The sequence below is a fragment of the Onychomys torridus genome, chromosome 12 (assembly GCF_903995425.1).
Source record: "Onychomys torridus chromosome 12, mOncTor1.1, whole genome shotgun sequence".
NCBI lineage: Eukaryota > Metazoa > Chordata > Mammalia > Rodentia > Cricetidae > Onychomys > Onychomys torridus.
Window position 1 is genome coordinate 18,830,177 of NC_050454.1, and position 17,037 is coordinate 18,847,213.

Here is a 17,037-nt window from a genome sequence, read left to right on the forward strand (position 1 = left end):
TTTTTCCTTGATTATTAGGAACATATGTACATAATTTATCACCTTCCTTCCTTCCTTCCTTCCTTCCTTCCTTCCTTCCTTCCTTCCTTCCTTCCTCCCTCCCTCCTTTCCTCCCTCCCTTTCTCTACTATCTATCTATCTGTCTATCTATCTCCATCCATCCATCCATCCATCCATGGAGATACACCTACTCAGTTGATTTTTTTTTTATTTGTGCATGCTTTCAGAACTGACAACTCAGGGCTGATGACTCTGTATTGGACAGCCCGATAAGGGAACTCATCTCTGGGAGAGGCTAACTCTCCTAAGAGTCAACAATGACAATACTGGTTAGGAGGTTCTTCCAGATTAATTGGGTTTGGGGAGAGACTAGAAAGAGAAATGGCCAGAGTAGGAACTGTCTATAACTGCAGCCAAAAGACATGTCGGACCTGAGGGAGGCCACTCTGGGTTTCAGGTCCTGCCCCATCTGTCCTTGCAGAGTTCAGGACCGCCAGAGCAGGTGGGCCGGAGCCCCGCCAGCTGTGCGTTCTGGGCGTTTTGCCGGTGGCCGCCAGGCGTCGCGCTGGAGCCGCGGTTGCCCTGGAGACCGCTGGGCGAGCGGGCAGGCGGCGGCGCCGAGCCCCTGGCTAGGGACTAGCTGGCGGGAGCCGGGGGGAGTGGCCGCGGCGGCCGGCGAGCCCGGGACGCCCGAGCCTGCCCCGAGCCTCGGCGGAGCGGAGCGGCCTCTGCGCTCCCGTGTCCCGCTCGGTCCCTGCCGCACCCCGCCGCCTCGGAGCCCGGCGGACGGCGGCTCCCGCGGCGGCCCCGGCATGCCTCGGCGGCGCTCCGCTCCGGCGTCCTGGCTGCTCCTGTCGCTGCTCGGTGAGTAAGTAGCCCAGACGGTCCTCGCGGCGGCGGGGACCGAGCCTGTTGGCTCCCTCCCGCAGGTGCCCGGAACCCGTGGTCCCGGGAAGTCGGGGGAGGCCCGCATCGTCACCCAGGTGTCCCCGAGCGCGGTAACCCCTGTGCGGCTCCTGGCCGCCACTTCCCGGAACGAACTCCGGCTGCCGGTCCGGTTAGAAATCGTGTTTAGAATCGCTTGCCGTGACTAGAAGGCTCCGGAGGAAAACTTTGTAGCTTTACCGCAAGGTTTAAGGAGATCGAGATTTTGAAAGAATTACATTGATTAAAACACGTTCGCAATTTTTTAAAAAGGTAGCTGCATTATTACATTTAAAGCTCACGCAGGATTAACAATCTGCCCCCCCCCCCTTAAAAATGCATTAGTCTACTCGATTACATCGGAAAGCAAAGTTTATTTACACTCTTAGTTTCATAACCGAAGGACCTAAGTTGCCTCATAAAAGTACGTAGAATGTAGCAGTCTGAGGGAGAATTTGAAAGTATTTGCTTATTCAAATTTAATTTCTTTATTTTTTTTTCTTGCATTTTGTCCCCCCTTCTCAATAGCCATCATATGTAGGCTCTGAATTTCATTTTATACAATGCTGCCTTTGTGTGTGCAATTGTTTTATGCAATCAAGTTTTCTGTCTCAACTAATTGGTTGCTGAGGTTTACGGAAATTTGTTCTGAAGGCCTTTATTTACCAAGCTAGTTTAGTGATGTCGAGTGCTGTGGTGAACTGTATTTCTCTTTAGAGAAATCTCTAGATCTAGATCTCTCTAGAAATCTCTCTGTAGCTTTCCAGTCATTTTTTTTTTTTTTTATGTCTAACTTGAAAGTAACCCAGTTTTAGACTGTTCACCTAGTAGAGGAGAAACCAGTAAGTGTACCTTTTTTTAGTAGATGCCAGGGAAGGTGAAAACATCATTGTTCTGACTTGAAGTTCAGTACACGTATTTTTAGTGACAGTATGCAGATAATTGTGTCATACACACCGATATGTACTTTTCGGCACTTGGGCTTTCAAACTGTTTTTGTTGTTTACCACTTTGAGTAGGTCCTGCTTCTCTACCCTTCTGTCAAAGGGGACACAAGAGGATACAGAGATGTTTCTTACAATCCTTGAACACAGCTGGAACGTTATACATGTTGCTGTAAGAGCAGCTGAAATGTTTTTGATAGAAAAATCTATTGTTAAACTTGGTCTGTTGGCCAATAGTTTGGGTTTGGGTTGACTTTGAATTGATTAGGCAGTACTTTTAAAGAGGTCATTTCATTTCTAGAATCAGCTGGACCTAGTCATCTGATGCCTTTGCTTTGGGTAGAACTCTCTCTGCTTACTACTATAATGCCGCCGAGGATTTCCAGCATAGTTTCAATCTCCGGGATAGTCTATTCTGTAGAGCCTCTTTTCATCCTTAAAAAAATGTGTTTCTCTGTTCAACAGATACTTTCGTTGCTACCACTGGGTGCACTTGGGCATTTGGTGGGTGGGTCGGACAGGAAGACGGTGGTTGGATATAAAGTTTGTCTGCAGCCCTTAGGAGATTTTCTTTCTTAAAAAGACTATCAGCATGCACAAATAATTTATGGTGCGGCAGATACATGATGAGTAACATTTGCTAGCCACACCAGGGGCTCTTTATTATTCACTGAAAAGTTAACTTTTGATCTGGACTATGATTGCATAGAATTTAGAGGATGTAAATTGAGAGTGGTTGGGCTTTTGTAGCTCAAGGAACAGTGGGAATAAAACATATATGAAGGGAAAGTGCAGAGGCATGTTCTTGAGAGGGCTGGCTTCTAGTTGGAAGAGCAGAGGAAGGGCAGAGGGAGGGTGGAGATGGTGGGTAGAGTTGAGTGCTGACTTAGGGCTTCTTCCTGGGAAAGGCCACAGGGATGTTTCCTTATTGGCTGATGTGCTGAGAGAGTGGGTCTTGCTGTTTCTGGTGTCCAGGAGAATGTTTTGTCCCTACTGAGTTCTTGAACCAGGCAGTGGCAACATTGGTTTGAGTGAATTGTGGTGTATCTTTAGGATTTCTGTGGTGTTGGCTCTGTTATAAGGGAGGGAGGTTGGATTCCGGATAAGTGACCAACAGCAGTGATGGAGGAATAGTATACCAGAAGTATACTTCTCTTCAACAAAAGAAGGAAAATGAGCATTGCTGTTATTTTTATTAAATTTCTGTGAAATAAGTTCACAGGGAATTTTGTTAGAAAAGTTTACTTCTGTATAATTCCTTCAATGACTTAGACATAGTTTAAATGAGCCAGATATGGTGGTGCACAACTTTCAGCACTCAGGAGGCAGAGGCAGGTGAATCTCAGTGAGTTCAAGGCTAACCTGGTTTACAAAGTGAGTTCCAAGCCAGCCAAGGCTACATAATCAGACTCTTATGTACAAATAAACAAGAAACATCTGAAATACTTCTTTCTACTTGGGATTCTTTGAAATAGCAGGTAATTTTGCAGAATTTGAGGAAGTGTGTTAAAAAAGGGGGGCCATATAAAAAACAAAGAGCCACGAATCTTTTAGTGTTGGCATTTGGAGAGGCTGATTTAAATTTCCACTTCTCAGCTTTAAGTTTAATTATGTAACTGTTTTTGGAAGACCTCACTTTTTAGTCAAAATCTGTAGTTTGACCCTCTGGAAAGATGACAGATACCAGGTGAAAATTTTAGAGAAGTTTAGCTTACTCAGCGTACAGTACTTGGGAAGCCGTTTAAGCGTTAAGTCATTCAGAATTTTTATAATGTTATGCTTAGAACTGTTATCAGACCCCAGATGATGATGCAATGGCGAAGGTGCTTGTTTGGGCTCTTACCCCCTGGTGACAGCAAGTGGCACATTTTCAAATGTGTTTTCACACCTCAGTAGTAGAAACACCTATAACAAAAATTCCCGTTTGAATCTTCATACTTAAGCCATGTGATGTAGTGGCAAACAAGGTGATATGCTGGGGCACAAGATTCTGTATCGTCCCAGTGACAGGAAATGAGGGGTGGGCAGTGTTTCCTGAGTGGGAACCAAGTTGGGGAATTGTTGCTTTCCCATTCAAATTATCTCTAAACCTGTTGTGGTGGTGCATGTGTGTAATCCCAGCACTTGGGAGGCCGAGACAGGAAGATTGCCAGTTTGAGGCCCTCTTAGGTCACATAGTGAGTACTGTGGTCGAACCCAGGCTATATACAATGAAGGGTGATCTTTCTACCGATCTCCACTAGAACCAGTTTATTTAAAATAAGGGTTCTAGGTCTGTTGTTATCTGGGCCGATCATAACAATTTATTTCGCCTCCCTCAGCTTTTACGTATGTTTGGCCTTCTGAAGTAGGGTTGCTGAATTTCTCGTCTTGCCTCTAGCGATAAGCAGAATCACTCTAAATTTCCCCTTTGATGAGGACTAGCTGGCACCAACAGGTCTCAGCCTGCTCTCCAAGAACAGCACCCCTCCTGACCATCTGGAGGGTGTCAAGTCCTCTCCTGATCACACTTCTGTGAGCAACTGGCTTCAGAGAGGTTGTCAGTTCCTGGGTGGCCTTCCAAAGTCATCTGATTGGAGGTCTGTCATCAGCGTAGGACAGCAGTCAAGCACGTCTTGAAACCATGATGTTTTTCTTGCTGTGTAAGTTTGGGTAGTTGACATCCCTCATGTAGGATTTCCGTGTTCAGGAGACTGACTTCAGCAGTGGCTTGCATTTGTTGAAGACATGGGAAGTCAGAGGGAGAAATGAGTTTTCTAATTTGCAGATGAGCCCTTCCCCAGCACTCCGCCCCAGTGTGGCCAGCATCACTGACTATGGAGCTGCTACAATGTGTGGCTCTGCCTCACTCCTGTATTATAGGAAGAAGCGGATTGTAATAAGTAATCACTCAACTTTTCTGATTAGGTTAGGATGAAACCAATACAAATTTGCCAGTGAGGACGAAGATTGCTTAATGGGTAGTCTTTTGAAAAAGTCGACTCATTTCCGTTCACTAAACTTTTGGATCTTAAGAGGAAGGTAAACTGATATTATTAGAGATGTACTTTCATGAGAAAAGTAAGGAAGTTTAAATCCTGGAAGAAGGCACTGAGCTCAGGAAGTACGGGTACCACATATTTTTTTTAGAAGAATTTTTCAGAGAATTAAGTTAATGGTGGCTTCTGCTGATGGTAGGTCAGGATTTAGGGTTAAAGTACATTAGGTTTGTGGAATAGGAAAGTAGATGCCATGTTTTCACTAGGGTCACAGGGTGACATTGTGAACACAACCTTGTCGTCATGGAGCCACAGTTTGCTCAGTCCTAAAAGATTCCTTAGTTGAATATTTTAAAACTCTGAAACGAGAAGAGCCTGTTGGAAATCTCACCACTGGAAACAAAAAAGGTCATCATAGAGCGGACGTCTCCCTCGACCCCTGTCCAGTGTCTCATGGGTCATAGCACTGCTTATGCAAAATTCCCCTACCGGCTTCTCGCTAATGTCCGTTCTTTTCATTTCTCTTTCCTCCTCCTTCTCGCCTGTTTTGGAGTCTGTTATGGAGTCTGTTTCTGCTGATAGCATCAGGTTCTTCGAAGGTGATCAGTTTAGTCATTCTTGGCTGCATCTGGTTACTCATTTTACACCAATAAAACAGATGCAGAGATTGTCTCAGCTGCTGGGCATGGGTGGGCGCATGAGGGAATACTGAGTACTACGTTCTGTGAAGGTCACTCTGTGCGTGTTCTTGAAATACTTGAAAAGAATATTATTTTCCTTTAAAAAAATATTGTAGACTCTCTTGTCATTTCTTTTAGGAATTGGTATGCCTTGTGTGTCAGTCTATTATATAATTATATATCTGTAATATGTATTATGCATATTATATAAGATATACTAAGGTTTGGTATATATTTTGTAGAAGAGGTGACAGATTTATCTTCATAGTTTCAAAAAAATTCTGTGAATTGTTTGGAAATGTAAACTATAAGTACTCACAGCTTTTGATCTGTGATTTTGTTGATTTTTTTTGAAGTATGTTTTCCCCTGTGTGATTCTGAAGGTTTTGCTCTTTGTAGTAAAATAATCTCAGGCTTTAGGCAGTTCAATGAAACCTGAAGCTCCCTACTTTCATACCTGGTACATTGTCAAACCCTTAGGTCTGCACATTAGAACTTGCTTTCCAAGGATGGAGTCATATAACACTTTTATGGCCCCTCCCCTCTCATTGTCCCTAAAACTCTGGATTTTTTTTCCCTTCATTCATAGTTTATGCAAGCCCACGATGTTGGAACTCATCTACTGCTCATCACCCAATCCCCAACCATGTGCTTGAGTAGGCTTAACTCTCAGCCAACACCAAATGTCCATCACAGAGCTACCTTGTTTCTTTGGACTAGGAGCATCACTGTTAGGCACCCCTGTCAGCCCCTGGGCCAAGATCATCTGTCAAAACACAAATACACAGCAAAAACAGGCTACGACACACTAAGCATCACTCCCATGAGGCCAGCATCTTCATGGGGGGCTAGTGTGCTTTTAGGCTTTCATTGGTTAATCTGCAGCTGACTTACAGTGTTGCCCATGTGTATCAGCTCTCACTGGCCAAGACTTAAGACAGTAGAGCTTGTGAGAAACATATTACCCAATTGCAAAGGTACTTCTGGCCTTAAAGATTGCCAAGGGTCACAGAGTGCTTTGTTCATGTAGAGTGTATCTATATTTACTATGCTAGAAATTAAAAATTAAATCAGAGGCTCACTAAAAAATCTGAGATATGAACAGAAGTAACATTTTCCTGACAAGTGATTATTCCCACCCAAACCAAATAACATGAGTATTTCTGTTTGATATTTTTGGAAGTCTCTTTAAGGTTTGGCTTATCAGCATTACACTTCTTTCTGTCTCCTCTGCATTATAATCCATTGTTTTGGTTTTATCAAAGTGTAGGAAGTTTGTCTGATCTGGTATTTTCATATAATTTTGGAAACTCTTAATATTATTCCAAAATGTGATATAATTTTGGATACTTTCACTATTTTTCCAGAATGTGATACATTTGTTAAAGATTGGTTGCAGTGTGGAATTGGACATGTCATTAAGTATTTCACACTTACCATATCAAAAAATCTGTTGATTTGTCTTGGGCTTTGAGTAGATAATTAACACATACATCTTTTTTTTTGTATTAATATTACACCCCAACTCCCGGAAAATATTGATTCATTGGCTTAACTGTTGATATATGTTACACTATAGAATATAAAATGACAGTTGTCTTTTTGCCTCAGATTACTTCAGAACAGTCTTCTGGAGTTCTAAGTGCACAATGCGGATACTAACTTTGTAACATTTGAATACTCGCTCCAGTTTTGTCATTGACAGTCACAACTCCAAAGTGCTATGGGCCGCAGGAGTATATTATAAGAACTCAGCTGGTTATGGCAAAGCCACTGCTTGAGGGGATCAAGGAATTCCTTCAGAGGAAGCCAAATCCCAAGGAGCATTTGGTGTTATTTGGCTTGATATATATCAGCTGTCTTCTGTTATGAAGATCATGTGTGCCTTCATAGTTTTCCCAATTGATTTTTCCCTAAGAATTGCTAACAATGTGGACCGTTCACTCTCTGGACATACCTTCAAGGTATTTGGAGAACAGCCTCAGGAAAGGCTTCCTTCCCCCCAGCCCATCCGTTTCTCCCCTTTCAGCACTGGAATCAGCTATCTCCCTCAGCCACTTTCAAGGACTAACAGAAATAACAGTCCAGACCACCACATGCTAGTCTCCTGATTTAAGGTAAATCCCACAAGGAGATACCACTTAGGTCAGGTGGACCTTAAATACAATTTAGCTGCGACCCTTCTTTCTTTGAGCCTCACTAACTTTATAGACCCTTAACTTCTTATCTAACCACTTCTAGGAATGTAGACTGAGCACAGAGATCCCCCTTTTGATATACTAACCGGTCATTAGCACTCAGTTGACCTCCTCTTTTTCCACTCCCATATTGGGTTGTGATAGAAAGCCTGAGAGCCACTGCCTGAGGAAAATTCTTACCTGCCTTTATGACCCTGTAAGAATTCAAACCTGGTGACCTTGCTGAGGCAGAGGATCACTATGGCTTGCTTGGGTTCATAACTGAATACCCTAGAGAACTGGGGGAGTCGGAGAACTGAGAGGGAGAAGGAGGATTTTGACTAGAGAACCTGAGGATGAGGCAGAGAAAAGAGAACAGAAGAACTAGATGGGTAAGAACTGGAGAGGAACGGACTAGATGGGGGAAAGAACTAGATTAAAGGGCTAAAAGAGAGTACTAGAGGAACGAGATGGAAGATGAGGAAGAGCCAGACGGGAAAGAACAAGATGAGGAAGAGCAAGATGAGCGAGTAGGAGATGAGAGAGGATCTGAGATGGGAAGGAACTAGATGGATGAGAACCTAGATGGGGCGGAATTAAGATGAAGGAATTGATAGAACTTAGAGGAGAGAGCAGATGAATCAGGAAAGAAAGGAGCTAGGCACGAGAGCAGAATAGAAGCTGTGTAGAGAGAGAACCATCACAGAATAATAAAGTGTATGGACTAAGGAGTTTCGTGTACATAGATTCACTTCTTATCCTCAAAGATTAATTATCAGCTGCTTGTAGATTCTTCCCGGACCCTGGGAGGGGACTAATGAAGGGCTGGACCCCCTTAGTCCTCGATACGAAAGGATAGTTTCACTTTGTCCAGTTTTGACAAAACTTCCGTCAGGTCTGGAATCTCAACCACCATCCTTCGTCTTTCTGTTGCTCTTTCAAGTCCATGTGGTAGACTAAGAAAATGGTGTGTTCTCTGAGTTCTGAGCACACATGGTTGGTTGTAGTGTGCTTTCCCTTGGGATAGCCACTTTCTTTGGTGTGTAGCACGCGTGACTGATGTGTGACGCAGAGTACTGTTGAAGATAAAGGTCAGGAGCTAGTCAGATGACAGTTACGTTTTTATCAACGGTGTTGGCGAAACTAGAACTTTTTCCTCACGTTGATGAGTGTGTCGTGGGGAGGACACCAGGGCCTGCCAGTACAGCTTATTGCCACAGCCTTGGCCCCAAGTGATAAGGCACCAGCCATTTCACCCACCACAGCCTCTGCGCCGCCCCATCCCTGCAGATGTCAGCACCGGGTGAGAGGGAAACAGCGCTTTATTGTTACTGAGAATGTCCATCTTCATCCCACAGACTTTCTGAAAGGGTTTGAGGCTCACATCTGTGCTGGGAGTGCTAGTGTTGTGGCAATGGGATGTTAGATCCTTTATTTTGGAGACAGTATATAATATGTGCTACATACGGTGGCATTAAGTGAGATATGCTTATATGTTTATTTTATGGTGTAATTTTTAATCTCAAGGGCAACACCATCATTTTACATGGATGTATATAAGCAATGATTCAGTCCTGACTTGCACCCACTGGATACCCTGGTTTTCTGTGCATGGGTCTAGACTTTATTGGAAGCAGAAAACAAACCCACATACAGATCAGTTTCTTCTTAAAATCAGTCCACAACATAATGGTCTAATTTATTTTTAAAGCTCCGTAAGTTAACGCTGGACCCATTCCCCATCAGTAGCATGTGTTCATTCCATTCTTTGCATAGCATTTTAGTACTTCATAGCACATAGAGGCCATGGTTTATTTCCTCATTCTTGTACCTTTATGTTGTCTATATCTTTTTGACATCAGTGATTTTATAGTTAATGTATTTGTAGATACAGCCTGTACATCTATGTAGGCATTTCTGTAGTCCATTTTCCCAAAGTAGAAGTACTTGCATGTACACATCTAACTCATTGGGGGGAAGAGCACTGTGCAAAAGCTCATGTACTTTTCTTTTTAAAATTTTTTTATTCATTTTACATATCAACCACAGATCCTCCCATCCCTCCTCCCACTCCCCCATGCCTCCCTCCCCCCGCCCCATTATCCCCTCATCCAAAAGGGTATATTCTTCCCTGAGGGGGATAGCTAAGCCTGGTACATTCAGTTGAGGCAGGACCAAGCCCCTCCCCACTGCATAAAGGGTGAGCAAAGTGTCTGACCATAGGTAATGGGATCCAGAAAGCCAGCTCATGCACTGGGGATAGATCTTGATCAAAATGCCAGGGCCCCCCCAGACAGACCCAGCTACACATATATCTGCTATATGCAGAGGGTCTAGTCTGGTCCCTTGCAGGTTCCACAGCGGTTGGTCTAATGTTCATGAATTCCTATGAGCTTGGTTCAGTTGTCTCTGTAGATTTCCCCATCATGATCTTGACCCCCCTTACTCATATATCATGCACTTTTCTAATCAGTCAGACCAAGTTTAAAATCAGCACCTTGCTATTTATTTTCCCCGTGACCTTATGAGTGTTATGTAAAGCCGAAGCTTGAATTTATCTTGTGAAGGAGAGGGACTTTTTTCTTATACTGAGGAAAACTAAATTAAACATCACCCAGCATTAGTAGGGGTCTAGCATAACACCTGTCATATAGCAAATGCTTAGGGGCAGTTGTAAGGATTAATCAGCCTTTTTAGGTCAGGGAGATGGGTGGTCTGTACAGAGTACACACTGGAGAGGTGACCTGGGCATTTCTTCTCCAGGCTTGCATTTACCTGGGGGATGAAGGAATTAGATTATGGAATCTATTCTTTTAGTTTCTAGTGGTAAGGCCATTGGTAGCAAAGCAAGCTGAAGATATTTTTTGCTGGTTTTAACATAAAACTTTCACAAAAGTAGTTATTTGACTTTTTTTTTCTTCTTCATCCATGGTAAGATGAGTTCTAGGAAGTTAGATCGTCTCCTAACCTAGACTAGCAGTTATAGTTACAACTTAGTATATATATATATATATATATATATATATATATATTATCGTAGATAGAATATATTAAATATTAGACTCAGGTTCTTTAGGATAGGACACCTTTTGGAATGATCTTTGTAACATGCCACCTACCCATGCTCTAGACTTCCCTGGATTTTACTATATGTTTTTTGCTTGATATTATTTGCATTGATTGTAGTTCCAACTTATCTAGGTCATTATCCCTCATTACTCATGGACAATATTTGATAACCATTTCTTTGTATATAACCTTGTATTAGGTTAGAACCTTCTTATTTAGACAAAGAGGGGAGATGTAGTGGGTAGCCATTCCAGCCTTGGCCTGGAAGTTCCAACACCCATTGAGGCTTTGGTAATGGTCACGCCCACAAGGTGGGGCTGAGGGAGGACGCTGAAGACCCAGGATCAAGAGGAGAGGCCTCTCTTGGTTCCAGGACCCTGGACTCTGGAGGTAGACCGAGCAGAGTTCTCCAGAGAACACCGCTGTACTGCACCATACCTTTCCCAGACCCTTCAACCTATCCCTTCATTTGTAAGTTACCCCACAAAATGAACCTCCCTTTTAACTATGTGGAGTGGCCTTAATAATTTCACCAATAATCTGTTGTAAATATTATAATAAGTAGTTAAGATGTAAATAATATTAAATTTTCACTTTGAGATTGATGTCTGCTCACTTTGCAAGATGTGTTTGTGCTCCCTTCCCAACCTTAGATCTGTTATATCTCAGACAGATTCTGTGTCAGAAGGGGGGTCGTTCAATGGAGGATATGAATATGGTGAGTATCTTTTTTTATCACAGTGGCTGCATGGGATCCTTTTGCTTGACTCTGATGATGTTTGTGTTTAGTTAAGACAGGCAGATTTCCAAGTTTTAGCTTGTAGATCACACAGCGGAGAAGCTTTTCACTGTTGCATCACTGATTAAAAATGAGAAGCCCATGAGCTTTAATACAACTTCAAGCTGAAGCCACCTGCGGGATGACTGATTTTTAAGCTGAACGCCTTGAGGGGTGTGCTTAGCCCACAGCTTAATGCCAGTTGTGTTATTGGTGGGCCTTGTGCCATTGGTAGTGTTCTTTTGCATTTTTTTTTTTTTTTGTGAAAGATGTTTGCACACAAAGCCAGATGGTCTCTAAGATGGGCAGAATCAGACAGGCTGATTGGGCCAGAATAACTTTGTGATTCATAAACCCATCACCTAATACGTTAGTTACCATGTTAATAGAACCTTTTCTGCAGATGGATAAGTTATTCCTGAATCTAAGCCATACCAATAAGAAGTGGTCCTGAAGTTTCATATGCCAGGATCACTACAGAAACTTAAGCAGGAGCCATTTTTCCTGAAAAATACTTCTGGAGCTGTGACTTTACATTGTTCTTAATTTGCAGTTTCAGTGGCCTCAGAACATGGCACGCCGTAGTTGCCTCTTAGTCAATTTATATTGCTAGGTACATTCTTAAGATGTGCAGTCCTTTGAACAAATGAGTTGTTCTTGCCCCACACCCCATTCTTGTTTTGAATCACAAGGTCAAATCGTCTCTGTCATTAAGGAGAAAGTATAATGGGAGCTGTAGACCAGTAGGGTCTCTTAGAGCCCTTTAATTCCGTAATGTCCTTGATCTGATGGAGTCACTTGGTAAATCTCTTCACGATTTCCATGACCAAGCCATCTGCCTGCATTAAAATAAATCAAATCTGCTTACTCCTCAGTGTTTAACAAATAGTCTATAAACTGATGATGATGAAGTGCGTGAACACAAAAATAATTTGCACTCTTCAGCACTTCCTCCCGAGCTCTCCGCCCAGACCCTCTTCTGCAGGGGAACTTGGCAGACAGGCTTTCTCTGACTGGAATAGAGGGTAATTGTGCCATTCTCCAGCCCCTTTATTTCCCAACTGAGCGGCACATGAGCGGATTCAGATTTCACATGTCTGAGCTTTGCAAACCCTTTGATTTGTCATCCTGCTTCAAATACATTAAGGAAAAAAGATCATATTTTACGTATATTTTGTGTGTGTATGTATGTATGTATTTAAATCCCTGATTTTGTAGACTGATACTATCCAGATTGTAAGGACTGTTGACTTTGGCTTTACTATACTCTCCAAATGCTGGCCTGTTCATAGCTCATTCATTTCTTTTCATGACTGGTAACTGAAAGCCATCAAGTCTTAAATATCTTTCTTCCCTGTGATCTTCTTGCTATTTTCAGCCACGCCTTTCTCAAGTTGTATCTATGTTAAGTTTATATCATTTCAGTTTTCTGGCTTCATGTCAATCCATCCTTTACTCTCCACCAGGTTGGTTTCCTGTCAGGCATTGCTCTCTTTACATTCCTCTCCTGTCAATAATCATGACAAACCCCAGAAGTCTTAAAGGATAATGTAGGGGGCACAGAGGTCCTTGTGCTCAAATATAAGCACCGGGGGAACCTGGAATGTTTAACACACAGGCTTGTTCCTCCAGAGAAGGAACGCGGCACCTGTTATCCACACAGAAGGCTGGCAGCAGATGTGTTTACTAGCCTGGTGACCTACATGCTATCTGTGTGGCTAAGAACACATCAGATCCTGCCTCCAGACCCTTTTGTGAGCATGTCAACCTATAGACCCCATCTTTATGGAAGGCATCATATGTAGTCAATCTATGGAACCCGCCTTTATGGAAAATGTCTTTATGAAGAGTTGCAATGGAGTCATGTCTTAAGATTTATTGTGCACAGGGGACTGAGTTAATCATCACCAGGAAAATTTTCACCAAATTGCATGGTGCTTAAATATGCCTAAAATAAACTACTCGGGGTCAACTCCTCAAGTTGGAACCAACACTGGCTATTGAGTTGTGTTGAACCAGCTACCTTTTGCCTCCCATTCATTCCTCCCGTGGATTGTTAACTCTGCTGGCTGCAGTGGGTCATAGAGACCCACATGGTAAGTTTTGTGGGGCTGGGGAGATATATAGCTTTGTTGGCAGAGTGCTCACCCTCCACAAAGACCAAAGTCCAGTCTCTAGAACCCATGTGAAAAAAGTCAGTGGTGAAACAAGCCTGGATCTGGAACACATGTTTGTAATCCCAGTGCTGGGGAGGCAGAAACAGACAGATCTCTGTTCTGTCTTGCTGGCCAGTCAGTCTAGTTTGCTTGGTGAATTCTGGGCCAGTGAGAGACCCTGTCTGTAAAAGAAAAGGAAAGCATGGATGATGCAAAAGAAATGGCAATCAAGGTTTTTTCTGGTCTCTACTGCACATGTTCACACACACACACACACACACACACACACACACACACACACACACACACACAGTATGTTTCAGTGCTTGAGTATCATTTGATGTCCTTTAGGGATCTGCACAGTTCCCCTTAACACTCAGGTTTTTCTCTCTCTTTATCTTTGTTGCTAGAGTACACACCTTTTTGTAATTCTCCTTTTAACGGGTTAAAAGTTTATGAATCACAATCTCAGTACATTCATGAAAAACTGACAAAATACAAGAACCCCATTAAAAACTTCCAGTAAACTTAAGAATAAAAGGACACCTGCAAAAACATTGTAGTTGGCTGGGCAGTGGTGGTGGTGGCGGCAGCGCAAGCCTTTAATCCCAGCACTTGGGAGACAGAGCCAGGTGGATCTCTGTGAGTTCGAGGCCAGCCTGAGCTACCGAGTGAGTTCCAGAAAAAAGGCACAAAGCTACACAGAGAAACCCTGTCTTGAAAAACTAAACCAACCAACTAAAACAAAACAAAACAACATTGTAGTTGACACTGAGGGGATGGAGCTGAGGCGTGAGGCTCAGATGTGGAGTCACTGCTTCTGTTGGTACCACATGGCACCAGTGGGAAGAAGGCTTTGCTCCTGGTGCAGACCTGCTATCATTTCCTGCTCACAGGATGCCCATGGACATCTCCTGTTCTGCAGATCTCTCTTCAGTGATGTCGATCATCTCTTTGTATCTGGAAACCACTTTAGTACATTTTTCTACATCTGTATTTTGCAATAGTCTTACTATGTAGCCCAGGCTGACCTTGAACATCTGCACGCTGCTCCTGTTCCCCCCTTCCAAGTGCCAAGGTGACAGGATTGTGGCATCGTGATGTCTGTCACCCACCTTCTATTGGAAACCATATTGACCCAGTGAGGAATTTTAGGTTGAAAGGTTTTTTTTTTTTCTTTCAAATGTTGAAGAGTCTTCTACATTGTCATGCAGCTTAAATCCTTCCAACAGGAATTGCTCTCCATCTTTTGGTTCTCTATATGTGTTTTTTCTCCCTCATTTGTGTGCTTTAAAGATTTTCTCTTTGTTTTTAAGCAATTTGGTTATGTTACAATATGTCTTGACTTACTTTATTTCTTATACTTGTTGTTCAATAGTTACTTTTTTCACTGATTTTTGGCAGTTCTTTCTTAACTCACCCTTCTTGTTTTGTGGTTGTTACATACTTAAGCAACTGTTCTCATGAAGTTGTCTGATACCTTGCTGTTGTGCTGTTGACAGTTTTTAGTCTTCAATTTTCAAAATGACATTGTGTGTGTGTGTGTGTGTGTGTGTGTCTGTGTGTGTGTGTGTGTGTGTGTGTGTGTGTGTGTGTGTGTGTGTAATGTATGTATGCACACATATAGATCAGAGGAAAGTTTTTGGGAGTTACTTGTCTCCTTCCAACCACATGGGGACCCTGGGATTGAACTCAGGTCATCAGGCTTGGAAGGAAGCACCTTTACCTATTAACCCATCTCACCGCACAGGTTTTCATCTTTCAAGTTTTCTCATCTTTTCCTTTGAAGTGTATAGCCTGCCCCACTTGGGTTCATTGCAGCCATTCATCTAAGATAGTATATATCTTAGTTAAGGTTTCTATTGCTGTGAAGAGACACTATTTTCTTATAAAGGAAGACATTTAATGGGGGTGGCTTACAGTTTTAGAGGTTCAGTCCATTATTATCATGGCCAGATATGGTACTGGAGAAGGAGCTGAGAATCCTACATCTTGATCTGCAGGCAACAGGAAGTAAACAGTCTCAGTGGGTATAGCTTGAGCATAGGAGACCTCAAAGCCCACTCCCAAAGTGACACACTTCCTTCAACAAGGCCACACCTACTCCAAGAAGGCCACACCTCCTAATAGTGACACTCTCTTTGGGGGCCATTTCCTTTCAACCACCAGATTGTAGTTTTCATCCGATCTGTTTCAGTGCTTCCCAGACTCCCCATACTTCACCTATTCAGCTCTCTTCCTGCCCTCAATTTCTACAACCCACCAGTCGGTTGTGGTCATTTTTGCTTAGAATGTGCATTTAAGATTCATCCATGTTTGTTTAACTTGTAGCTCATTCCCATTCACTTCTTAACTTGTAACTCATTGACTTCTTTACATTAAGATTTTACAAAAACATTGAATTATTATTTTGATATAATACAATTATTATTTTGATATAGTCTACAGTCTCCACTGTAGACTACTGGCAATGGTCGAGAGAAAGCCCAAACTGACCTACTCTGGTGATCGGATGGCCAAATACCCTAACTGCTGGAACTTTCATCCAATAACTGATGGAAGTGGATGCAGAGATCCTCGGCCAGGCCCCAGGTGGAGCTCCAGGAATCCAATTGTCGAGAAAGAGAAGGGACTGTAAGAGTGTGAATTGTTGAGACCAAGATTGGAAAAGCACAGGGACAAATAGCCAAACTAACAAACACATGAACTATGAACCAAAAGCTGAGGAGCCCCCAACTGGATCAGGCCCTCTGGATAAGTGAGACAATTGAATAGCTTGAACTGTTTGGGAGGTACCCAGTCTGTGAGACCCAGACCTGTCCTTAGTGCATGAGCTGGCTGTTTGGAACCCGGGGCTTATGCAGGGACACTTTGCTCAGCCTGGGAGGAGGGGACTGGACCTGCCTGTACTGAATCTACCAGGTTGAGCTGAATCCCCAGGGGAGTCTTTGCCCTGGAGGAGATGGGAATGAGGGGTGGGCTGGGGGGAAGTTGGGGCCAGGGGCAGAAAGGGGAAAGACAGGGGAACCCATGGCTGATATGTAAAATTAAATTATAAAAAAAAGCAAAAAAAAAGATTTTTACAAATCATTGAATTATTATTATTATTGTTTTGCTTGGTGTGTATGTATATATGCCACAATGCATGTGTGGAAGTCAGAGAACAACATAACTAGTTTAATTTTTGTTTGTTTTGAAGCAGAATATCATGTAGTCAGGATAACCTTGAACCCTCTATGTAGGTAAGGCTGGCCTTGAACTCCTAATCCTTTTGCCTCTATTTCTCAAGTGCTGATATTACAGGTATTTATCATCACATTTGGTCTTGATT

At 42.9% G+C, this 17,037-nt stretch overlaps 1 protein-coding gene across 1 annotated transcript in view; it reads left to right on the top strand.

The window, feature by feature from the left end:
• The first annotated feature begins 612 nt into the window (after nt 1-612).
• Igsf11 (immunoglobulin superfamily member 11) overlaps nt 613-17,037 on the top strand; it is a 122,885-nt gene continuing 106,460 nt past the window's right edge. The window contains exon 1 of the mRNA XM_036203867.1: nt 613-864. Coding sequence (XP_036059760.1) covers nt 813-864 — 52 coding nt within the window. The 5' untranslated portion in view covers nt 613-812. The remainder of the gene's footprint in view (nt 865-17,037) is intronic.